Here is a 25,938-nt window from a genome sequence, read left to right as displayed (position 1 = left end):
GAGTTACCTAGTCTCTAACCCATACCCCTTCTACCAGTGAGTTACCTAGTCTCTACCCCTAACCCATACCCCTTCTACCAGTGAGTTACCTAGTCTCTATCCCCTAAATTATACCCCTTCTACCAGTGAGTTACCTAGTCTCTATCCCCTAAATTATACCCCTTCTACCAGTGAGTTACCTAGTCTCTACCCCTAAATTATACCCCTTCTACCAGTGAGTTACCTAGTCTCTATCCCCTAACTTCTACCCCTTCTACCAGTGAGTTACCTAGTCTCTATCCCCTAACTTATACCCCTTCTACCAGTGAGTTACCTAGTCTCTACCCCATACCCCTTCTACCAGTGAGTTACCTAGTCTCTATCCCCTAAATTATACCCCTTCTACCAGTGAGTTACCTAGTCTCTATCCCCTAAATTATACCCCTTCTACCAGTGAGTTACCTAGTCTCTATCCCCTAAATTATACCCCTTCTACCAGTGAGTTACCTAGTCTCTATCCCCTAAATTATACCCCTTCTACCAGTGAGTTACCTAGTCTCTATCCCTAACTTCTACCCCTTCTACCAGTGAGTTACCTAGTCTCTAACCCATACCCCTTCTACCAGTGAGTTACCTAGTCTCTATCCCCTAAATTATACCCCTTCTACCAGTGAGTTACCTAGTCTCTAACCCATACCCCTTCTACCAGTGAGTTACCTAGTCTCTACCCCTAACTTCTACCCCTTCTACCAGTGAGTTACCTAGTCTCTATCCCCTAAATTATACCCCTTCTACCAGTGAGTTACCTAGTCTCTAACCCATACCCCTTCTACCAGTGAGTTACCTAGTCTCTACCCCTAACCCATATCCCTTCTACCAGTGAGTTACCTAGTCTCTATCCCCTAAATTATACCCCTTCTACCAGTGAGTTACCTAGTCTCTAACCCATACCCCTTCTACCAGTGAGTTACCTAGTCTCTACCCCTAACCCATACCCCTTCTACCAGTGAGTTACCTAGTCTCTATCCCCTAAATTATACCCCTTCTACCAGTGAGTTACCTAGTCTCTATCCCCTAAATTATACCCCTTCTACCAGTGAGTTACCTAGTCTCTAACCCATACCCCTTCTACCAGTGAGTTACCTAGTCTCTACCCCTAACCCATATCCCTTCTACCAGTGAGTTACCTATTCCCTAACCCATACCCCTTCTACCAGTGAGTTACCTATTCCCTAACCCATACCCCTTCTACCAGTGAGTTACCTAGTCTCTACCCCTAACCCATATCCCTTCTACCAGTGAGTTACCTAGTCTCTATCCCCTAACTTCTACCCCTTCTACCAGTGAGTTACCTAGTCTCTACCCCCTAACCCATACCCCTTCTACCAGTGAGTTACCTAGTCTCTACCCCCTAACTTATACCCCTTCTACCAGTGAGTTACCTAGTCTCTACCCCTAACCCATATCCCTTCTACCAGTGAGTTACCTAGTCTCTATCCCCTAACTTATACCCCTCTACCAGTGAGTTACCTAGTCCCTACCCCCTAACCCATATCCCTTCTACCAGTGAGTTACCTAGTCTCTATCCCCTAACTTATACCCCTTCTACCAGTGAGTTACCTAGTCTCTACCCCTAACTTATACCCCTTCTACCAGTGAGTTACCTAGTCTCTATCCCCTAACTTATACCCCTTCTACCAGTGAGTTACCTATTCCCTAACCCATACCCCTTCTACCAGTGAGTTACCTAGTCTCTACCCCTAACCCATACCCCTTCTACCAGTGAGTTACCTAGTCTCTACCCCCTAACCCATATCCCTTCTACCAGTGAGTTACCTATTCCCTAACCCATACCCCTTCTACCAGTGAGTTACCTAGTCTCTACCCCTAACCCATACCCCTTCTACCAGTGAGTTACCTAGTCTCTACCCCCTAACCCATACCCCTTCTACCAGTGAGTTACCTAGTCTCTACCCCCTAACTTCTACCCCTTCTACCAGTGAGTTACCTAGTCTCTACCCCTAACCCATACCCCTCTACCAGTGAGTTACCTAGTCTCTACCCCCTAACTTATACCCCTTCTACCAGTAAGTTACCTAGTCTCTACCCCTAACCCATACCCCTTCTACCAGTGAGTTACCTAGTCTCTACCCCCTAACCCATACCCCTTCTACCAGTAAGTTACCTAGTCTCTACCCCCTAACCCATACCCCTTCTACCAGTGAGTTACCTAGTCTCTATCCCTTAACCCATACCCCTTCTACCAGTGAGTTACCTAGTCTCTACCCCTAACCCATACCCCTCTACCAGTGAGTTACCTAGTCTCTACCCCTAACCCATACCCCTTCTACCAGTGAGTTACCTAGTCTCTATCCCTTAACCCATACCCCTTCTACCAGTGAGTTACCTAGTCTCTATCCCCTAACTTATACCCCTTCTACCAGTGAGTTACCTAGTCCCTACCCCCTAACCCATATCCCTTCTACCAGTGAGTTACCTAGTCTCTATCCCCTAACCCATATCCCTTCTACCAGTGAGTTACCTAGTCTCTACCCCTAACCCATACCCCTCTACCAGTGAGTTACCTATTCCCTAACCCCTAACCCATACCACCATCTACCAGTGAGTCACATTACATCCTATGCTGTATGTACACCTTATAACATGACACAGTGACATACTCAGTCACACTATAAGCTATCAACCTCTATCCTTCATTTTCACACTTGTATTTCCTCTTGCCTCAAATTTTGTAGGGAAATATGGCAGCCATTTTGTCCCAAGCTGATGTGTTTCCTGTTTGTGTAGGTGGTTCCTGAGGAAGCACTCTGACTGTGCCGGATGCTCCCCTTCAGAGAGAGGACAATTTGACCACCCTATAGGTGAGGCCCTTACCCTAAACCTAAGCCTAAACCTAACCCTAAACCTAACCCTAAACCTAACCCTTCAGAGAGAGAACAGTTTGACAACCCTATAGGTGAGGCCCTTACCCTAAACCTAAGCCTAAACCTAACCCTAAACCTAACCCTAAACCTAACCCTAAACCTAACCCTTCAGAGAGAGGACAGTTTGATCACCCTATAGGTGAGGCCCTTACCCTAAACCTAACCCTAAACCTAACCCTAAACCTAACCCTAAACCTAACCCTTCAGAGAGAGGACAGTTTGATCACCCTATAGGTGAGGCCCTTACCCTAACCCTAAACCTAACCCTAAACCTAACCCTAAACCTAACCCTTCAGAGAGAGGACAGTTTGATCACCCTATAGGTGAGGCCCTTACCCTAAACCTAACCCTAAACCTAACCCTAAACCTAACCCTAAACCTAACCCTTCAGAGAGAGGACAGTTTGATCACCCTATAGGTGAGGCCCTTACCCTAACCCTAAACCTAACCCTAAACCTAACCCTAAACCTAACCCTTCAGAGAGAGGACAGTTTTATCACCCTATAGGTGAGGCCCTTACCCTAAACCTAACCCTAAACCTAACCCTAAACCTAACCCTAAACCTAACCCTTCAGAGAGAGGACAGTTTGATCACCCTATAGGTGAGGCCCTTACCCTAAACCTAACCCTAAACCTAACCCTAAACCTAACCGTAAACCTAACCCTTCAGAGAGAGGACAGTTTGATCACCCTATAGGTGAGGCCCTTACCCTAAACCTAACCCTAAACCTAACCCTAAACCTAACCCTTCAGAGAGAGGACAGTTTGATCACCCTATAGGTGAGGCCCTTACCCTAAACCTAACCCTAAACCTAACCCTAAACCTAACCCTTCAGAGAGAGGACAGTTTGATCACCCTATAGGTGAGGGCAGGAACCTTCTATATACACCACACCACACTCATGCCATGGCCAGTGTTCAATACAAATACTAGATATTTCCTCCAACCGCCTCCTCTCTCCCCTCCCCCTGCAGTAACCGGATCCTGTGAGGCTGTAGTGGACCACAACCCAGTAGGTTCTGATGAGCTCCAGCTGAGTCAAGGTGACCTGATTGAAATAGAGGGGATGCTACTCCGAGGTCTGGACCTGTTCATAGGAACACACTGCTCTACAGGAAACACCGGCTTCGTACACAAGGCTCACGTCAAGCCACTCAATGCCAAACCACTGTAAGAGCAATACATTTCAATTTAAAATGTTTAGTCATTTAGTAGACACTCTTATCCAGAGCGACTTGCAGTTAGTGCATTCATCTTCAGATAGCTAGGTGAGACAACCACATATCACAGGCCTATTAACACACTTTTCCTCAATAAAGTAGCTGTCAGCAAAGTCAGAGCTAGAAGTGGGGGGTCGAGGTGAGGAGGGGGATTATTTAAGATACTCTTTGAAGAGGCAGGGTTTCAGGGGGTTTCGGAAGATGGGCAGGGACTGTTGTCCTAGCTTCAGGGGGAAGCTGGTTTCACCAACACGGTGCCAAGACAGAGAAGAGCTTGGACTGGGCTAAGCGGGAGCTGCCCTCCCGTAGAGGTGGAAGGGCCAAGAGATCAGATGCAGCAGAACGAAGAGCTTGGGTTAGGGTGTAGGGTTTGAGCATAGCCTGGAGGGGCAGTTCCTCTTGCTGTTCTGTAGGTAAGCACCATGGTCTTGTAGTGGATGCGAGCTTCGACTGGAAGCCAGTGGAATGTGCGAAGGAGCGGGGTGACATGGGAGAACTTGAGAAGGTTGAAAACCAGGCGGGCTGCAGCGTTCTGGATAAGTTGCATGGGTTTGATGGAATAACAACATTACAATACCAAACCACTGTAAGAGCAATACATGCTGTAACAGCATTTCAATACCAAACCACTGTGAGGGCAATACATAACAGCATTTCAATACCAAACCACTGTGAGGGCTATAGATAACAGCATTACAATACCAAACCACTGTGAGGGCAATACATAACAGCATTACAATACCAAACCACTGTGAGGGCAATACATAACAGCATTTCAATACCAAACCACTGTGAGGGCAATACATAACAGCATTACAATACCAAACCACTGTGAGGGCTATAGATAACAGCATTACAATACCAAACCACTGTGAGGGCTATAGATAACAGCATTTCAATACCAAACCACTGTGAGGGCTATAGATAACAGCATTACAATACCAAACCACTGTGAGGGCAATAGATAACAGCATTACAATACCAAACCACTGCGAATAATATTATGAACTTATCATCTTTTTGCTGTGAACAGTTATTTTTAACACAAAGACTTTTTGTTTCCACAATTATGTGTTCACAAATTATTTGTGCACAATCTAATTTTCTAAATATCAATTTTCTTTCAGAACATGTATTTATTCACCCCTCAACTGTTCTCAGTCTTCTAGGAACAGTTAGGACAGTGGACAACGTGTCATGTTTTCTTATTCTGTTCACATTTACCTGGTCTATCTGTTTATCTGTTGTCAATAGTAGTGGCTTCAGGTGGCGGGATGGAGTGATGGCAGGATGGAGGAGTAGAGAGATGGAGAGGGCAGGGATGGAAGGATTTATGGTTGCAGAGGGGTGTAGGGGTAAAGGGAGGGAGGTGTAGAGAGATGGAGGGGTGGGGGGATGGAAGGATGGAGGGTTGGATAGAGGGATGGAAGGGTGGAGGGATGGAGGGGTGGTTGAGAGCAGTCATGTGGGTGATAATGCTTTCTTTGTCTCTCTCCCCCTCCTTCTCTCTGCTCTCTCACTGTCGCTCTCTCTCCCTCCTTCTCAGAGACGGACAACTGGTGTTTCTGAGTGAGGAGGAACGTGCGTCAATGGCCCAGATTAACCCCTGCAGTAGTGAACCCAGAGACAGCGGCCTCCTAGAGAGACTCTTCTCCTCTGACATCAGTACTGTCTACAGACTAGGTAGGAGAGGATCCCTTAGTCTATACAGTATAGAGAATTACTGAGTACTTTCACACTACTGTAGGCAGGGAACCACTGTGTTATACTGAGGACTGTCAGACTATTATAGGTAAGGAACCACTGTGTTATACTGAGTACTTTCACACTACTGTAGGCAGGGAACCACTGTGTTATACTGAGGACTGTCAGACTATTATAGGTAAGGAACCACTGTGTTATACTGAGTACTTTCACACTACTGTAGGCAGGGAACCACTGTGTTATACTGAGGACTGTCAGACTATTATAGGTAAGGAACCACTGTGTTATACTGAGTACTTTCACACTACTGTAGGCAGGGAACCACTGTGTTATACTGAGGACTGTCAGACTATTATAGGTAAGGAACCACTGTGTTATACTGAGTACTTTCACACTACTGTAGGCAGGGAACCACTGTGTTATACTGAGTACTGTCAGACTATTATCGGTAAGGAACCACTGTGTTATACTGAGTACTTTCACACTACTGTAGGCAGGGAACCACTGTGTTATACTGAGTACTGTCAGACTATTATAGGTAAGGAACCACTGTGTTATACTGAGTACTTTCACACTACTGTAGGCAGGGAACCACTATGTTATACTGAGTACTGTCAGACTATTATCGGTAAGGAACCACTGTGTTATACTGAGTACTTTCACACTACTGTAGGTAGGGAACCACTTTGTTATACCATTCCTGAATTAAATCGCTTTAGCTGGCATGTTGCGGTTTATTCATTGTTTAATTATTCAAGGCTCCCTTTGTTATTTCATTTTGTAACTAAAATGCTTGACTGTATTTAAAGACCTGTACTGTCTGCTTTGCCAATAGGTAAGTTATGCTAAAATAGCTACAGTACACAGGACCCTTAGGCCTACAGCCCCATTTCATTTCAATAACTTAGCTTCACAAAGATGCCCTCTGCTGGTCAAACTAGCATCAACTAGCATAAATGGAAACAATGGCTGACAGTTAAATAATGTGCCATAGAATTCTGCATGAGCCCGCAAGCTGTGCTACATTACGAAGCAACATTTAAAGGAAGAACCACTGTATGTGAAACACTAGTTAAATATCTATTTCTTCCCACAGATAGACTGGATCAGTCTGATTTTACATACATCAGAAACCAACCAAAACAAGGTTAGTAATACGTTATCTATTAACAAGGTAATAAGATATTTATCAAAGTTAATACTTTGTTTATCAGATTGTTAATACAACCTCAGCTGAATGGTAGAAGATTGTTTAGAGGTCAATATATCCTTCTGTCTCAGTCAAAGCCAATATTTTTTTTTCTCTGACAGCTGTAGATGTTTTGGAAACAACAGAATAAGTAGGCCAGAACACTAAAAGGGGAACTCTATACATAGTCAAACTCTTTACTTTTCTTCCCTGAGGAGAGAAGGAAACTAATAATGTTTCAGTTTTTGCTTACATTTCATTTTACAAGGGACAGGGGCGTAACTTTCACTGGGGATGCCCATTCCGAAATTGCATTTTTATCATTGGAATGTGATACAAAATGAGGCAACAGTGTGCTTTAGGACCATGCAGACTCCCCTGAGCAGTAGGGTAGGCTGTTTGGAGTGTTTATCCGACTGGATAAAATAAAAAAAACGTATAAAACCAAAGTTGCGCCCATGACAAGGGAGATAATATTTTATTATTTTGTTGAATTGGCACATATTGCAGCACCAAGCTGAACTGCAAGTACAAGCTTCCTTGACTGCTAGGACAGTCAAGGAAGTTTCATAGCTACATTTCTAATGTACAGTACATGGGGTTTCACATACAGTGTACCTAAACCTTTATATTCAGTGTTCATATCTTTCTCTCTCAGAGCATAAGCCCCCCGCCAGCGCCCGGCAGTCCATCATCTCAGAGAAGAGTGACGCTACACCCCCCTACCACTCCTCCCCCCGCCCCTCCCTCTCTCACTCCTCGCCCCGCCCCTCCTTCTACGCCTCCCAGAATGCTTTGGGGCGTGGCGGTGACGGGGAGTTGCTGTCCTTCAGTCTGGACGACACCTTCAGAGAGATGAATGAGTTCCACGAAGACCCGGCCCTTTTCCTGGAGGAGGGGAGCTGGGAGGGGGTGGAGTCAGAGGTCTGTGACCCAACCCTGACTCTGCTCAACATGCATCACTTCCAGGTGAGAGGTCAAAGGACCACTGTTTTGTAATTTAAGAGATTTAGGGGTTTGTGTCTGGTTTGTATAGTTGTGTTTGTTTGTTCATTCACTGTTGATTGGCAATAAAGTAGTCTATTATATTCATTTTCCATCCTCCTCTCCTCTCCTCTCCTCTCCTCTCCTCTCCTCTCCTCTCCTCTCCTCTCCTCTCCTCTCCTCTCCTCTCCTCTCCTCTCCTCTCCTCTCCTCTCCTCTCCTCTCCTCTCCTCTCCTCTCCTCCAGGAGGACTTCCTGCCCCTCTATGACCTAAACCACTCCTTCCTGTGGCTGACGTTCTCAGGACAGAGTGAGGATGAGCTACTGGGCCATCTGGAGGTTGTCAGGGAGGGGGCCAAGAGAACGGGCATGGCCTGGGCACACCGACGGGCATGCTTCCTACTGGGGAGGCTCTGCGCCAAGAAGCTCAAGTACTCCCAGGTAAGGCAGAAGGGAGGAACACTGGAGTATGTACACATATGGACACAGCACATGCACACACACATTTATGCATACACACACAAACACACATGTATAATATGTTAATTTAAGAGCACATAAGAGCACAGTTAATTTAAGAGCACACATATTATGAGTGTGCTCTTAAATGAACTGAAATGTTAATCTCCCACCCCTCTCTCCCAGGCCCGTGTGTATTACGAGGAAGCCCTTGGCGTCTCTGTTGACGGTTTCTCTGACCTCCCTCTCCTCATCGCCCTGTACACCAACCTCACAGCCATCTACCTCAAACAGAAGATGGCCGACAAGCTGCCCCCGACCCTGGAGAAGGCCAGTGCTCTGCTCCTCTGTCTCCCCAGACACACCTTCACCTCCCTGGATGAGTTTGAGCTGCTGAAGCTGGTGCTGCGGAGGTCTGTGGTGGAAGGGGACAAACACCTGGAGGCACGGGTCTGCTACCTCACTGCCAGCCTCTTCCTCCTCCTTAGGTTGGTGTTGTCTGTGTTGTCAAAGCTCCCAAATGGAATCCTATAGCCTATATAGTGCAATTCTTTTAACCAGGTCCCATAGTGCTCTTGTCAAAAATAGTGCATTATATAGTGAATAGGGTGCCATATTGGACACACTCTATGTCCTTTGTTTCGATATATCTGTGAAAAGTTTGTTATAAATCAAATATATAGTTATTATTTTTACGATTATGAACATAGAAAGATAGATGACGCCCTGCCCTTCGTGGAGCGTCTCCAGTTCCTTACTGTTACCCTGTCTGCTGAGGAGGGACGCCCCATCGCCCCCCTGGACCTCAACTGGCTCCTGTCCCGGCTCTACCACCGTAAATACATGCCCTACCTGGCCCTGGCATCACTCAGCCTGGACTCTGGACAGGACCACTCACTACAGGACGCCTTCCACAGGATAGAACTGTTCAGCAGGAACTCGGTAGGCTATGGTTTGTTTGTTAGGCCATCACATTCTAATATTCCAAAAACAAATGACATATTGATACAAAGTATACAACAGACACACTGGAAATATCCAACACAACCAAAAAATTATAAATAACATATGACTCTTTAAATGTTTTACATGTACATTTTCCATAGGTGCGTCTGAATCCGCGATGGAAAGAGGGGACGTCCCTTCTCCCCGCCCAGATCGTGGTGTATCTTCAGCAGGCTCTGGCCATTGCAGAGCGTGGTGAGGACCTTAAGACCCAGAGAGACCTGTGTCTGGGCTTGGCCTGTGTGTACCAGCAACACGGCGCCCTGGTGAAGGCCCTGCCCTGTGCCCAGCAGGCTGTACAGACCGGGGGAGGTATCAACGAGGAGGAGGGGTTCGAGGCTTCAGTACTGTTGGGATGGTTGTTAGTCCTGACGGGACAGCCTGAGAGGGCACAGAACACCCTACAGCCACTACTGCAGTCTCTACAGGTAACTACAGTCTCTATAGGTAACTGCAGTCTCTACAGGTAACTACAGTCTCTACAGTTGACTGCAGTCTCTACAGGTAACTACAGTCTCTACAGGGAACTGCAGTCTCTACAGGTAACTACAGTCTCTACAGGTAACTACAGTCTCTACAGCTAACTGCAGTCTCTACAGGTAACTGCAGTCTCTACAGGTAACTACAGTCTCTACAGGTAACTGCAGTCTCTACAGGTAACTGCAGTCTCTACAGGTAACTACAGTCTCTACAGGTAACTGCAGTCTCTACAGGTAACTACAGTCTCTACAGGTAACTGCAGTCTCTACAGGTAACTGCTGTCTCTACAGGTAACTACAGTCTCTACAGGTAACTGCAGTCTCTATAGGTAACTACAGTCTCTACAGGTAACTACAGTCTCTACAGGTAACTGCAGTCTCTACAGGTAACTACAGTCTCTACAGGTAACTGCAGTCTCTACAGGTAACTACAGTCTCTATAGGTAACTACAGTCTCTACAGGTAACTACAGTCTCTACAGGTAACTGCAGTCTCTACAGGTAACTGCAGTCTCTACAGGTAACTGCAGTCTCTACAGGTAACTACAGTCTCTACAGGTAACTACTAAAGGTAACTAACTACATTACAGATATCTCTAAACTATTGTGAGTATCATTACCATAGTCAACATTGACCCCTAGTCCCTATCCGCTGCACATTTGCTTAGCTCTGAAAGAACTGGTCAGATTTAAGGAACAAGGTAGCAGCTCTGCCTTGCCACCTGCTCCTGTTACAGTAGTTTTTAACAGGAGTAGTAAAGATCTTGTAATCAATGAATAAATCAAACCTCTATCTCCTCTCTTCTCTTTCAGGGAACCGACAGCCCGACCCAGGTGGGAGTGGTCCACAACCTGCTGGCTCTGTGTCTGCGGCGGCAGGGTCACATCCCAGAGGCCGGCAGCCACCTCCACCACGCCCTCACCATCTCCAGGGAGAGTGGCAACCAGAGGAACCAGGCCCTGGCCCTCGCCAACCTGGGCTGCCTGGCACTGGGCGTGGGGGCACCCACACTGGCAGAAGGATTCCTATTTAGGTCAGCAAGGAGGGAGTGTGTGTGTGTGTGTGTGTGTGTGTGTGTGTGTGTGTGTGTGTGTGTGTGTGTGTGTGTGTGTGTGTGTGTGTGTGTGTGTGTGTGTGTGTGTGTGTGTGTGTGTGTGTGTGTGTGTGTGTGTGTCTGTGTGTGTGTGTACAGTAGGTGGATGCTTACATCCGTGAGTGTTATGGTTGTAAAATGATTAATCCTTTACAGGTTGTGTTAGAATGTTAGTGTCTGTATCTCTACATGGTTGTAACCTGCTGAGTGGGACTGGTCTGTATCTCTACATGGTTGTAACCTGCTGAGTGGGACTGGTCTGTATCTCTACATGGTTGTAACCTGCTGAGTGGGACTGGTCTGTATCTCTACATGGTTGTAACCTGCTGAGTGGGACTGGTCTGTATCTCTACATGGTTGTAACCTGCTGAGTGGGACTGGTCTGTATCTCTACATGGTTGTAACCTGCTGAGTGGGACTGGTCTGTATCTCTACATGGTTGTAACCTGCTGAGTGGGACTGGTCTGTATCTCTACATGGTTGTATCCTGCTGAGTGGGACTGGTCTGTATCTCTACATGGTTGTATCCTGCTGAGTGGGACAGGTCTGTATCTTTACATGGTTGTAACCTGCTGAGTGGGACTGGTCTGTATCTCTACATGGTTGTAGCCTGCTGAGTGGGACTGGTCTGTATCTCTACATGGTTGTAACCTGCTGAGTGGGACTGGTCTGTATCTCTACATGGTTGTAACCTGCTGAGTGGGACTGGTCTGTATCTCTACATGGTTGTAACCTGCTGAGTGGGACTGGTCTGTATCTCTACATGGTTGTAGCCTGCTGAGTGGGACTGGTCTGTATCTCTACATGGTTGTAGCCTGCTGAGTGGGACTGGTCTGTATCTCTACATGGTTGTAACCTGCTGAGTGGGACTGGTCTGTATCTCTACATGGTTGTAGCCTGCTGAGTGGGACTGGTCTGTATCTCTACATGGTTGTAGCCTGCTGAGTGGGACTGGTCTGTATCTCTACATGGTTGTAGCCTGCTGAGTGGGACTGGTCTGTATCTCTACATGGTTGTAGCCTGCTGAGTGGGACTGGTCTGTATCTCTACATGGTTGTAACCTGCTGAGTGGGACTGGTCTGTATCTCTACATGGTTGTAGCCTGTTGAGTGAGTGGAACTGTTTCCTACTATATTTCCCTCAGGTCTCTGTGGTTGTTCCTGGAGATCTGGGAGAGTCCCGTTGACGAGGAGCACGTCCAGACCTACCTATGGCTGGGGCGGAGCTACAAGGACAGGGGGAGGAGCCAGGACGTCAGGCTGTGTTATGAGATGGGCCTCCTCATATCCCTCCAGGCCAGGAACCTCCACAGTGAGTTACCTTAACCCTAACCCTCCACACCAGGAACCTCCACAGTGAGTTACCTTAACCCTAACCCTCCACACCAGGAACCTACCCAGTGAGTTACCTTAACCCTAACCCTCCACACCAGGAACCTACCCAGTGAGTTACCTTAACCCTAACCCTCCACACCAGGAACCTACCCAGTGAGTTACCTTAACCCTAACCCTCCACACCAGGAACCTACCCAGTGAGTTACCTTAACCCTAACCCTCCACACCAGGAACCTACCCAGTGAGTTACCTTAACCATAACGCTCCACACCAGGAACCTACACGTTTAATAATACTGTCAAAACGAACCCTAACCCTCCACACCAGGAACCTACACGTTTAATAATACTGTCAAAACGAACCCTAACCCTCCACACCAGGAACCTACACGTTTAATAATACTGTCAAAACGAACCCTAACCCTCCACACCAGGAACCTACACGTTTAATAATACTGTCAAAACGAACCCTAACCCTCCACACCAGGAACCTACACGTTTAATAATACTGTCAAAACGAACCCTAACCCTCCACACCAGGAACCTACACGTTTAATAATACTGTCAAAACGAACCCTAATCCTCCACACCAGGAACCTACACGTTTAATAATACTGTCAAAACGAACCCTAACCCTCCACACCAGGAACCTACACGTTTAATAATACTGTCAAAACGAACCCTAACCCTCCACACCAGGAACCTACACGTTTAATAATACTGTCAAAACGAACCCTAACCCTCCACACCAGGAACCTACACGTTTAATAATACTGTCAAAATGAACCCTAACCCTCCACACCAGGAACCTACACGTTTAATAATACTGTCAAAACGAACCCTAACCCTCCACACCAGGAACCTACACGTTTAATAATACTGTCAAAACGAACCCTAACCCTCCACACCAGGAACCTACACGTTTAATAATACTGTCAAAACGAACCCTAACCCTCCACACCAGGAACCTACACGTTTAATAATACTGTCAAAACGAACCCTAACCCTCCACACCAGGAACCTACACGTTTAATAATACTGTCAAAACGAACCCTAACCCTCCACACCAGGAACCTACACGTTTAATAATACTGTCAAAACGAACCCTAACCCTCCACACCAGGAACCTACACGTTTAATAATACTGTCAAAACGAACCCTAACCCTCCACACCAGGAACCTACACGTTTAATAATACTGTCAAAACGAACCCTAACCCTCCACACCAGGAACCTACACGTTTAATAATACTGTCAAAACGAACCCTAACCCTCCACACCAGGAACCTACACGTTTAATAATACTGTCAAAACGAACCCTAACCCTCCACACCAGGAACCTACACGTTTAATAATACTGTCAAAACGAACCCTAACCCTCCACACCAGGAACCTACACGTTTAATAATACTGTCAAAACGAACCCTAACCCTCCACACCAGGAACCTACACGTTTAATAATACTGTCAAAACGAACCCTAACCCTCCACACCAGGAACCTACACGTTTAATAATACTGTCAAAACGAACCCTAATCCCTCCACACCAGGAACCTACACGTTTAATAATACTGTCAAAACGAACCCTAACCCTCCACACCAGGAACCTACACGTTTAATAATACTGTCAAAACGAACCCTAACCCTCCACACCAGGAACCTACACGTTTAATAATACTGTCAAATCGAACCCTAACCCTCCACACCAGGAACCTACACGTTTAATAATACTGTCAAAACGAACCCTAATCCTCCACACCAGGAACCTACACTTTTAATAATACTGTCAAAACGAACCCTAACCCTCCACAACAGGAACCTACACGTTTAATAATACTGTCAAAACGAACCCTAACCCTCCACACCAGGAACCTACACGTTTAATAATACTGTCAAAACGAACCCTAACCCCCTCCACACCAGGAACCTACACGTTTAATAATACTGTCAAAACTAACCCTAACCCTCCACACCAGGAACCTACACGTTTAATAATACTGTCAAAACGAACCCTAACCCTCCACACCAGGAACCTACACGTTTAATAATACTGTCAAAACGAACCCTAATCCTCCACACCAGGAACCTACACGTTTAATAATACTGTCAAAACGAACCCTAACCCTCCACACCAGGAACCTACACGTTTAATAATACTGTCAAAACTAACCCTAACCCTCCACACCAGGTACCTACACGTTTAATAATACTGTCAAAACTAACCCTAACCCTCCACACCAGCAACCTACACGTTTAATAATACTGTCAAAACGAACCTTAACCCTCCACACCAGGAACCTACACGTTTAATAATACTGTCAAAACGAACCCTAACCCTCCACACCAGGAACCTACACGTTTAATAATACTGTCAAAACGAACCCTAACCCCCTCCACACCAGGAACCTACACGTTTAATAATACTGTCAAAACTAACCCTAACCCTCCACACCAGGAACCTACACGTTTAATAATACTGTCAAAACTAACTCTAACCCTCCACACCAGGAACCTACACGTTTAATATTTCTGTCAAAATGAACCCTAATCCTCCACACCAGGAACCTACACGTTTAATAATACTGTCAAAACGAACCCTAACCCTCCACACCAGGAACCTACACGTTTAATAATACTGTCAAAACGAACCCTAAACCTCCACACCAGGAACCTACACGTTTAATAATACTGTCAAAACGAACCCTAACCCTTCACACCAGGAACCTACACGTTTAATAATACTGTCAAAACGAACCCTAACCCTCCACACCAGGAACCTACACGTTTAATAATACTGTCAAAACGAACCCTAACCCTCCACACCAGGAACCTACACGTTTAATAATACTGTCAAAACGAACCCTAACCCTCCACACCAGGAACCTACACGTTTAATAATACTGTCAAAACGAACCCTAACCCTCCACACCAGGAACCTACACGTTTAATAATACTGTCAAAACGAACCCTAACCCTCCACACCAGGAACCTACACGTTTAATAATACTGTCAAAACGAACCCTAACCCTCCACACCAGGAACCTACACGTTTAATAATACTGTCAAAACGAACCCTAACCCTCCACACCAGGAACCTACACGTTTAATAATACTGTCAAAACGAACCCTAACCCTCCACACCAGGAACCTACACGTTTAATAATACTGTCAAAACGAACCCTAACCCTCCACACCAGCAACCTACACGTTTAATAATACTGTCAAAACGAACCCTAACCCTCCACACCAGGAACCTACACGTTTAATAATACTGTCAAAACGAACCCTAACCCTCCACACCAGGAACCTACACGTTTAATAATACTGTCAAAACGAACCCTAACCCTCCACACCAGGAACCTACACGTTTAATAATACTGTCAAAACGAACCCTAACCCCCTCCACACCAGGAACCTACACGTTTAATAATACTGTCAAAACTAACCCTAACCCTCCACACCAGGAACCTACACGTTTAATAATACTGTCAAAACTAACCCTAACCCTCCACACCAGGAACCTACACGTTTAATATTTCTGTCAAAATGAACCCTAATCCTCCACACCAGGAACCTACACGTTTAATAATACTGTCAAAACGAACCCTAACCCTCCACACCAGGAACCTACACGTTTAATAATACTGTCAAAACGAACCCTAACCCTCCACACCAGGAACCTACACGTTTAATAATACTGTCAAAACGAACCCTAATCCCTCCACACCAGGAACCTACACGTTTAATAATACTGTCAAAACGAACCCTAACCCTCCACACCAGGAACCTACACGTTTAATAATACTGTCAAAACGAACCCTAACCCTCCACACCAGGAACCTACACGTTTAATAATACTGTCAAAACGAACCCTAACCCTCCACACCAGGAACCTACACGTTTAATAATACTGTCAAAACGAACCCTAATCCCTCCACACCAGGAACCTACACGTTTAATAATACTGTCAAAACGAACCCTAACCCTCCACACCAGGAACCTACACGTTTAATAATACTGTCAAAACGAACCCTAACCCTCCACACCAGGAACCTACACGTTTAATAATACTGTCAAAACGAACCCTAATCCTCCACACCAGGAACCTACACGTTTAATAATACTGTCAAAACGAACCCTAACCCTCCACACCAGGAACCTACACGTTTAATAATACTGTCAAATCGAACCCTAACCCTCCACACCAGGAACCTACACGTTTAATAATACTGTCAAAACGAACCCTAACCCTCCACACCAGGAACCTACACGTTTAATAATACTGTCAAAACGAACCCTAACCCTCCACACCAGGAACCTACACGTTTAATAATACTGTCAAAACGAACCCTAATCCTCCACACCAGGAACCTACACGTTTAATAATACTGTCAAAACGAACCCTAACCCTCGACACCAGGAACCTACACGTTTAATAATACTGTCAAAACGAACCCTAACCCTCCACACCAGGAACCTACACGTTTAATAATACTGTCAAAACGAACCCTAACCCTCCACACCAGGAACCTACACGTTTAATAATACTGTCAAAACGAACCCTAACCCTCCACACCAGGAACCTACACGTTTAATAATACTGTCAAAACGAACCCTAACCCTCCACACCAGGAACCTACACGTTTAATAATACTGTCAAAACGAACCCTAACCCTCCACACCAGGAACCTACACGTTTAATAATACTGTCAAAACGAACCCTAACCCTCCACACCAGGAACCTACACGTTTAATAATACTGTCAAAACGAACCCTAACCCTCCACACCAGGAACCTACACGTTTAATAATACTGTCAAAACGAACCCTAACCCTCCACACCTGGAACCTACACGTTTAATAATACTGTCAAAACGAACTCTAACCCTCCACACCAGGAACCTACACGTTTAATAATACTGTCAAAACGAACCCTAACCCTCCACACCAGGAACCTACACGTTTAATAATACTGTCAAAACGAACCCTAACCCTCCACACCAGGAACCTACACGTTTAATAATACTGTCAAAACGAACCCTAACCCTCCACACCAGGAACCTACACGTTTAATAATACCGTCAAAACGAACCCTAACCCTCCACACCAGGAACCTACACGTTTAATAATACTGTCAAAACGAACCCCAACCCTCCACACCAGGAACCTACACGTTTAATAATACTGTCAAAACGAACCCTAACCCTCCACACCAGGAACCTACACGTTTAATAATACTGTCAAAACGAACCCTAACCCTCCACACCAGGAACCTACACGTTTAATAATACTGTCAAAACGAACCCTAACCCTCCACACCAGGAACCTACACGTTTAATAATACTGTCAAAACGAACCCTAACCCTCAACACCAGGAAACTACACGTTTAATAATACTGTCAAAACGAACCCTAACCCTCCACACCAGGAACCTACACGTTTAATAATACTGTCAAAACGAACCCTAAACCTCAACACCAGGAAACTACACGTTTAATAATACTGTCAAAACGAACCCTAACCCTCCACACCAGGAACCTACACGTTTAATAATACTGTCAAAACGAACCCTAACCCTCCACACCAGGAACCTACAAGTGTAATAATACTGTCAAAACGAACCCTAATCCTCCACACCAGGAACCTACACGTTTAATAATACTGTCAAATCGAACCCTAATCCTCCACACCAGGAACCTACACGTTTAATAATACTGTCAAAACGAACCCTAACCCTCCACACCAGGAACCTACACTTTTAATAATACTGTCAAAACGAACCCTAACCCTCCACACCAGGAACCTACACGTTTAATAATACTGTCAAAACGAACCCTAACCCTCCACACCAGGAACCTACACGTTTAATAATACTGTCAAAACGAACCCTAATCCTCCACACCAGGAACCTACACGTTTAATAATACTGTCAAAACGAACCCTAACCCTCCACACCAGGAACCTACACGTTTAATAATACTGTCAAAACGAACCCTAACCCTCCACACCAGGAACCTACACGTTTAATAATACTGTCAAAACGAACCCTAATCCTCCACACCAGGAACCTACACGTTTAATAATACTGTCAAAACGAACCCTAATCCTCCACACCAGGAACCTACACGTTTAATAATACTGTCAAAACGAACCCTAATCCTCCACACCAGGAACCTACACGTTTAATAATACTGTCAAAACGAACCCTAACCCTCCACACCAGGAACCTACACGTTTAATAATACTGTCAAAACGAACCCTAATCCAAAACCTAACATTAACGCTAGTTCAACTAAACTAAGAAAGACAACAACCAATGACGATTATTGCATGTAAATCAAAAGTAGCCACTATCAGTCCTCTGTCCTCTCTCTCTCTCTCTAGGTCAGATGGTGGTGGCTAAAGTCCTGAGTCGTCACTATGCTGACATGCTGCTGTATGGACAGAGTATCCTCTACTATGAGCACTGTGTGTCTGTGTCCAGGGACCTGAAGGACAAGAGACTAGAGGGAGAATATCTAGAGATCCTCAGCAGCCTCTACCTCTCCCTCAATACTGAGAAGTAGGTTTATATATCTGTCTGTCTGTCTCTACCTCTCCCTCAATACTGAGAAGTAGGTTTATATATCTCTGTCTGTCTCTACCTCTCCCTCAATACTGAGAAGTAGGTTTATATATCTCTGTCTGTCTCTACCTCTCCCTCAATACTGAGAAGTAGGTTTATATATCTGTCTGTCTGTCTCTACCTCTCCCTCAATACTGAGAAGTAGGTTTATATATCTCTGTCTGTCTCTACCTCTCCCTCAATACTGAGAAGTAGGTTTATATATCTGTCTGTCTGTCTCTACCTCTCCCTCAATACTGAGAAGTAGGTTTATATATCTGTCTGTCTGTCTCTACCTCTCCCTCAATACTGAGAAGTAGGTTTATATATCTGTCTGTCCCTCAATACTGAGAAGTAGGTTTATATCTCTGTCTGTCTCTACCTCTCCCTCAATACTGAGAAGTAGGTTTATATATCTGTCTGTCTGTCTCTACCTCTCCCTCAATACTGAGAAGTAGGTTTATATATCTGTCTGTCTCTACCTCTCCCTCAATACTGAGAAGTAGGTTTATATATCTCTGTCTGTCTCTACCTCTCCCTCAATACTGAGAAGTAGGTTTATATATCTCTGTCTGTCTCTACCTCTCCCTCAATAATGAGAAGTAGGTTTATATATCTCTGTCTGTCTCTACCTCTCCCTCAATACTGAGAAGTAGGTTTATATATCTGTCTGTCTGTCTCTACCTCTCCCTCAATACTGAGAAGTAGGTTTATATATCTCTGTCTCTCTCTACCTCTCCCTCAATACTGAGAAGTAGGTTTAAATATCTATCTGTCTGTCTCTACCTCTCCCTAAATACTGAGAAGTAGGTTTATATATCTGTCTGTCTGTCTCTACCTCTCCCTCAATACTGAGAAGTAGGTTTATATAGCTCTGTCTGTCTCTACCTCTCCCTCAATACTGAGAAGTAGGTTTATATATCTGTCTGTCTCTACCTCTTCCTCAATACTGAGAAGTAGGTTTATATATCTGTCTGTCTGTCTCTACCTCTCCCTCAATACTGAGAAGTAGGTTTATATATCTCTGTCTGTCTCTACCTCTCCCTCAGTACTGAGAAGTAGGTTTATATATCTGTCTGTCTGTCTCTACCTCTCCCTCCATACTGAGAAGTAGGTTTATATATCTCTGTCTGTCTCTACCTCTCCCTCAATACTGAGAAGTAGGTTTATATATCTCTGTCTGTCTCTACCTCTCCCTCAATACTGAGAAGTAGGTTTATATATCTGTCTGACCATCAATACTGTGAAGTAGGTTTATATATCTGTCTGTCTCTACCTCTCCCTCAATACTGAGAAGTAGGTTTATATATCTCTGTCTGTCTCTACCTCTCCCTCAATACTGAGAAGTAGGTTTATATATCTGTCTGTCTGTCTCTACCTCTCCCTCAATACTGAGAAGTAGGTTTATATATCTCTGTCTGTCTCTACCTCTCCCTCAATACTGAGAAGTAGGTTTATATATCTGTCTGTCTGTCTCTACCTCTCCCTCAATACTGAGAAGTAGGTTTATATATCTGTCTGTCCCTCAATACTGAGAAGTAGGTTTATATATCTGTCTGTCTGTCTCTACCTCTCCCTCAATACTGAGAAGTAGGTTTATATATCTGTCTGTCTGTCTCTACCTCTCCCTCAATACTGAGAAGTAGGTTTATATATCTGTCTGTCTGTCTCTACCTCTCCCTCAATACTGAGAAGTAGGTTTATATATCTCTGTCTGTCTCTACCTCTCCTCAATACTGAGAAGTAGGTTTATATATCTGTCTGTCTCTACCTCTCCCTCAATACTGAGAAGTAGGTTTATATATCTGTCTGTCTGTCTCTACCTCTCCCTCAATACTGAGAAGTAGGTTTATATATCTTTCTGTCCCTCAATACTGAGAAGTAGGTTTATATCTCTGTCTGTCTCTACCTCTCCCTCAATACTGAGAAGTAGGTTTATATATCTGTCTGTCTGTCTCTACCTCTCCCTCAATACTGAGAAGTAGGTTTATATATCTGTCTGTCTCTACCTCTCCCTCAATACTGAGAAGTAGGTTTATATATCTCTGTCTGTCTCTACCTCTCCCTCAATACTGAGAAGTAGGTTTATATATCTGTCTGTCTCTACCTCTCCCTCAATACTGAGAAGTAGGTTTATATCTCTGTCTGTCTGTCTCTACCTCTCCCTCAATACTGAGAAGTAGGTTTATATATCTCTGTCTGTCTCTACCTCTCCCTCAATACTGAGAAGTAGGTTTATATATCTGTCTGTCTGTCTCTACCTCTCCCTCAATACTGAGAAGTAGGTTTATATATCTGTCTGTCTGTCTCTACCTCTCCCTCAATACTGAGAAGTAGGTTTATATATCTCTGTCTGTCTCTACCTCTCCCTCAATACTGAGAAGTAGGTTTATATATCTCTGTCTGTCTCTACCTCTCCCTCAATACTGAGAAGTAGGTTTATATATCTGTCTGTCCCTCAATACTGTGAAGTAGGTTTATATATCTCTGTCTGTCTCTACCTCTCCCTCAATACTGAGAAGTAGGTTTATATATCTCTGTCTGTCTCTACCTCTCCCTCAATACTGAGAAGTAGGTTTATATATCTGTCTGTCTGTCTCTACCTCTCCCTCAATACTGAGAAGTAGGTTTATATATCTCTGTCTGTCTCTACCTCTCCCTCAATACTGAGAAGTAGGTTTATATATCTGTCTGTCTGTCTCTACCTCTCCCTCAATACTGAGAAGTAGGTTTATATATCTGTCTGTCCCTCAATACTGAGAAGTAGGTTTATATATCTGTCTGTCTGTCTCTACCTCTCCCTCAATACTGAGAAGTAGGTTTATATATCTGTCTGTCTGTCTCTACCTCTCCCTCAATACTGAGAAGTAGGTTTATATATCTCTGTCTGTCTCTACCTCTCCCTCAATACTGAGAAGTAGGTTTATATATCTGTCTGTCTGTCTCTACCTCTCCCTCAATACTGAGAAGTAGGTTTATATATCTGTCTGTCTGTCTCTACCTCTCCCTCCATACTGAGAAGTAGGTTTATATATCTCTGTCTGTCTCTACCTCTCCCTCAATACTGAGAAGTAGGTTTATATATCTCTGTCTGTCTCTACCTCTCCCTCAATACTGAGAAGTAGGTTTATATATCTGTCTGACCCTCAATACTGTGAAGTAGGTTTATATATCTGTCTGTCTCTACCTCTCCCTCAATACTGAGAAGTAGGTTTATATATCTCTGTCTGTCTCTACCTCTCCCTCAATACTGAGAAGTAGGTTTATATATCTGTCTGTCTGTCTCTATCTCTCCCTCAATACTGAGAAGTAGGTTTATATATCTCTGTCTGTCTCTACCTCTCCCTCAATACTGAGAAGTAGGTTTATATATCTGTCTTTCTGTCTCTACCTCTCCCTCAATACTGAGAAGTAGGTTTATATATCTGTCTGTCCCTCAATACTGAGAAGTAGGTTTATATATCTGTCTGTCTGTCTCTACCTCTCCCTCAATACTGAGAAGTAGGTTTATATATCTGTCTGTCTGTCTCTACCTCTCCCTCAATACTGAGAAGTAGGTTTATATATCTGTCTGTCTGTCTCTACCTCTCCCTCAATACTGAGAAGTAGGTTTATATATCTCTGTCTGTCTCTACCTCTCCTCAATACTGAGAAGTAGGTTTATATATCTGTCTGTCTCTACCTCTCCCTCAATACTGAGAAGTAGGTTTATATATCTGTCTGTCTGTCTCTACCTCTCCCTCAATACTGAGAAGTAGGTTTATATATCTTTCTGTCTCCTCAATACTGAGAAGTAGGTTTATATCTCTGTCTGTCTCTACCTCTCCCTCAATACTGAGAAGTAGGTTTATATATCTGTCTGTCTGTCTCTACCTCTCCCTCAATACTGAGAAGTAGGTTTATATATCTGTCTGTCTCTACCTCTCCCTCAATACTGAGAAGTAGGTTTATATATCTCTGTCTGTCTCTACCTCTCCCTCAATACTGAGAAGTAGGTTTATATATCTGTCTGTCTCTACCTCTCCCTCAATACTGAGAAGTAGGTTTATATCTCTGTCTGTCTGTCTCTACCTCTCCCTCAATACTGAGAAGTAGGTTTATATATCTCTGTCTGTCTCTACCTCTCCCTCAATACTGAGAAGTAGGTTTATATATCTGTCTGTCTGTCTCTACCTCTCCCTCAATACTGAGAAGTAGGTTTATATATCTGTCTGTCTGTCTCTACCTCTCCCTCAATACTGAGAAGTAGGTTTATATATCTCTGTCTGTCTCTACCTCTCCCTCAATACTGAGAAGTAGGTTTATATATCTCTGTCTGTCTCTACCTCTCCCTCAATACTGAGAAGTAGGTTTATATATCTGTCTGTCCCTCAATACTGTGAAGTAGGTTTATATATCTCTGTCTGTCTCTACCTCTCCCTCAATACTGAGAAGTAGGTTTATATATCTCTGTCTGTCTCTACCTCTCCCTCAATACTGAGAAGTAGGTTTATATATCTGTCTGTCTGTCTCTACCTCTCCCTCAATACTGAGAAGTAGGTTTATATATCTCTGTCTGTCTCTACCTCTCCCTCAATACTGAGAAGTAGGTTTATATATCTGTCTGTCTGTCTCTACCTCTCCCTCAATACTGAGAAGTAGGTTTATATATCTGTCTGTCCCTCAATACTGAGAAGTAGGTTTATATATCTGTCTGTCTGTCTCTACCTCTCCCTCAATACTGAGAAGTAGGTTTATATATCTGTCTGTCTGTCTCTACCTCTCCCTCAATACTGAGAAGTAGGTTTATATATCTGTCTGTCTGTCTCTACCTCTCCCTCAATACTGAGAAGTAGGTTTATATATCTCTGTCTGTCTCTACCTCTCCCTCAATACTGAGAAGTAGGTTTATATATCTGTCTGTCTCTACCTCTCCCTCAATACTGAGAAGTAGGTTTATATATCTGTCTGTCTGTCTCTACCTCTCCCTCAATACTGAGAAGTAGGTTTATATATCTGTCTGTCTCCCCATCAATACTGAGAAGTAGGTTTATATCTCTGTCTGTCTCTACCTCTCCCTCAATACTGAGAAGTAGGTTTATATATTTGTCTGTCTGTCTCTACCTCTCCCTCAATACTGAGAAGTAGGTTTATATATCTGTCTGTCTCTACCTCTCCCTCAATACTGAGAAGTAGGTTTATATATCTCTGTCTGTCTCTACCTCTCCCTCAATACTGAGAAGTAGGTTTATATATCTCTGTCTGTCTCTACCTCTCCCTCAATACTGAGAAGTAGGTTTATATATCTGTCTGTCTGTCTCTATCTCTCCCTCAATACTGAGAAGTAGGTTTATATATCTCTGTCTGTCTCTACCTCTCCCTCAATACTGAGAAGTAGGTTTATATATCTGTCTGTCTGTCTCTACCTCTCCCTCAATACTGAGAAGTAGGTTTATATATCTGTCTGTCCCTCAATACTGAGAAGTAGGTTTATATATCTGTCTGTCTGTCTCTACCTCTCCCTCAATACTGAGAAGTAGGTTTATATATCTGTCTGTCTGTCTCTACCTCTACCTCAATACTGAGAAGTAGGTTTATATATCTGTCTGTCTGTCTCTACCTCTCCCTCAATACTGAGAAGTAGGTTTATATATCTCTGTCTGTCTCTACCTCTCCTCAATACTGAGAAGTAGGTTTATATATCTGTCTGTCTCTACCTCTCCCTCAATACTGAGAAGTAGGTTTATATATCTGTCTGTCTGTCTCTACCTCTCCCTCAATACTGAGAAGTAGGTTTATATATCTGTCTGTCCCTCAATACTGAGAAGTAGGTTTATATATCTGTCTGTCTCTACCTCTCCCTCAATACTGAGAAGTAGGTTTATATATCTCTGTCTTTCTCTACCTCTCCCTCAATACTGAGAAGTAGGTTTATATATCTGTCTGTCTTCCTACCTCTCCCTCAATACTGAGAAGTAGGTTTATATCTCTGTCTGTCTGTCTCTACCTCTCCCTCAATACTGAGAAGTAGGTTTATATATCTCTGTCTGTCTCTACCTCTCCCTCAATACTGAGAAGTAGGTTTATATATCTGTCTGTCTGTCTCTACCTCTCCCTCAATACTGAGAAGTAGGTTTATATATCTGTCTGTCTGTCTCTACCTCTCCCTCAATACTGAGAAGTAGGTTTATATATCTCTGTCTGTCTCTACCTCTCCCTCAATACTGAGAAGTAGGTTTATATATCTCTGTCTGTCTCTACCTCTCCCTCAATACTGAGAAGTAGGTTTATATATCTGTCTGTCCCTCAATACTGTGAAGTAGGTTTATATATCTCTGTCTGTCTCTACCTCTCCCTCAATACTGAGAAGTAGGTTTATATATCTCTGTCTGTCTCTACCTCTCCCTCAATACTGAGAAGTAGGTTTATATATCTGTCTGTCTGTCTCTATCTCTCCCTCAATACTGAGAAGTAGGTTTATATATCTCTGTCTGTCTCTACCTCTCCCTCAATACTGAGAAGTAGGTTTATATATCTGTCTGTCTGTCTCTACCTCTCCCTCAATACTGAGAAGTAGGTTTATATATCTGTCTGTCCCTCAATACTGAGAAGTAGGTTTATATATCTGTCTGTCTGTCTCTACCTCTCCCTCAATACTGAGAAGTAGGTTTATATATCTGTCTGTCTGTCTCTACCTCTCCCTCAATACTGAGAAGTAGGTTTATATATCTGTCTGTCTGTCTCTACCTCTCCCTCAATACTGAGAAGTAGGTTTATATATCTCTGTCTGTCTCTACCTCTCCTCAATACTGAGAAGTAGGTTTATATATCTGTCTGTCTCTACCTCTCCCTCAATACTGAGAAGTAGGTTTATATATCTGTCTGTCTGTCTCTACCTCTCCCTCAATACTGAGAAGTAGGTTTATATATCTGTCTGTCCATCAATACTGAGAAGTATGTTTATATC

At 44.0% G+C, this 25,938-nt stretch overlaps 1 protein-coding gene across 3 annotated transcripts in view; it reads left to right on the top strand.

The window, feature by feature from the left end:
• The window catches only part of LOC106612144 (SH3 domain and tetratricopeptide repeat-containing protein 2), a 63,850-nt gene that overhangs the window by 18,953 nt on the left and 18,959 nt on the right, over positions 1 to 25,938 (top strand). For all 3 annotated transcript variants that reach the window (XM_014213060.2, XM_045724178.1, XM_014213058.2), the window contains 12 exons: positions 2,788 to 2,861; positions 3,900 to 4,095; positions 5,692 to 5,828; positions 6,946 to 6,996; positions 7,697 to 8,007; positions 8,269 to 8,463; positions 8,668 to 8,969; positions 9,192 to 9,423; positions 9,588 to 9,914; positions 10,778 to 10,998; positions 12,203 to 12,369; positions 18,773 to 18,950. In XM_014213060.2, coding sequence (XP_014068535.2) covers positions 2,788 to 2,861; positions 3,900 to 4,095; positions 5,692 to 5,828; positions 6,946 to 6,996; positions 7,697 to 8,007; positions 8,269 to 8,463; positions 8,668 to 8,969; positions 9,192 to 9,423; positions 9,588 to 9,914; positions 10,778 to 10,998; positions 12,203 to 12,369; positions 18,773 to 18,950 — 2,391 coding nt within the window. The remainder of the gene's footprint in view (positions 1 to 2,787; positions 2,862 to 3,899; positions 4,096 to 5,691; positions 5,829 to 6,945; positions 6,997 to 7,696; positions 8,008 to 8,268; positions 8,464 to 8,667; positions 8,970 to 9,191; positions 9,424 to 9,587; positions 9,915 to 10,777; positions 10,999 to 12,202; positions 12,370 to 18,772; positions 18,951 to 25,938) is intronic.

Source organism: Salmo salar, chromosome ssa09 (genome assembly GCF_905237065.1).
Source record: "Salmo salar chromosome ssa09, Ssal_v3.1, whole genome shotgun sequence".
Lineage (NCBI taxonomy): Eukaryota > Metazoa > Chordata > Actinopteri > Salmoniformes > Salmonidae > Salmo > Salmo salar.
Note: the sequence above shows the minus strand (reverse complement) of the source record. Positions and strands in the feature narration are given on the sequence as shown.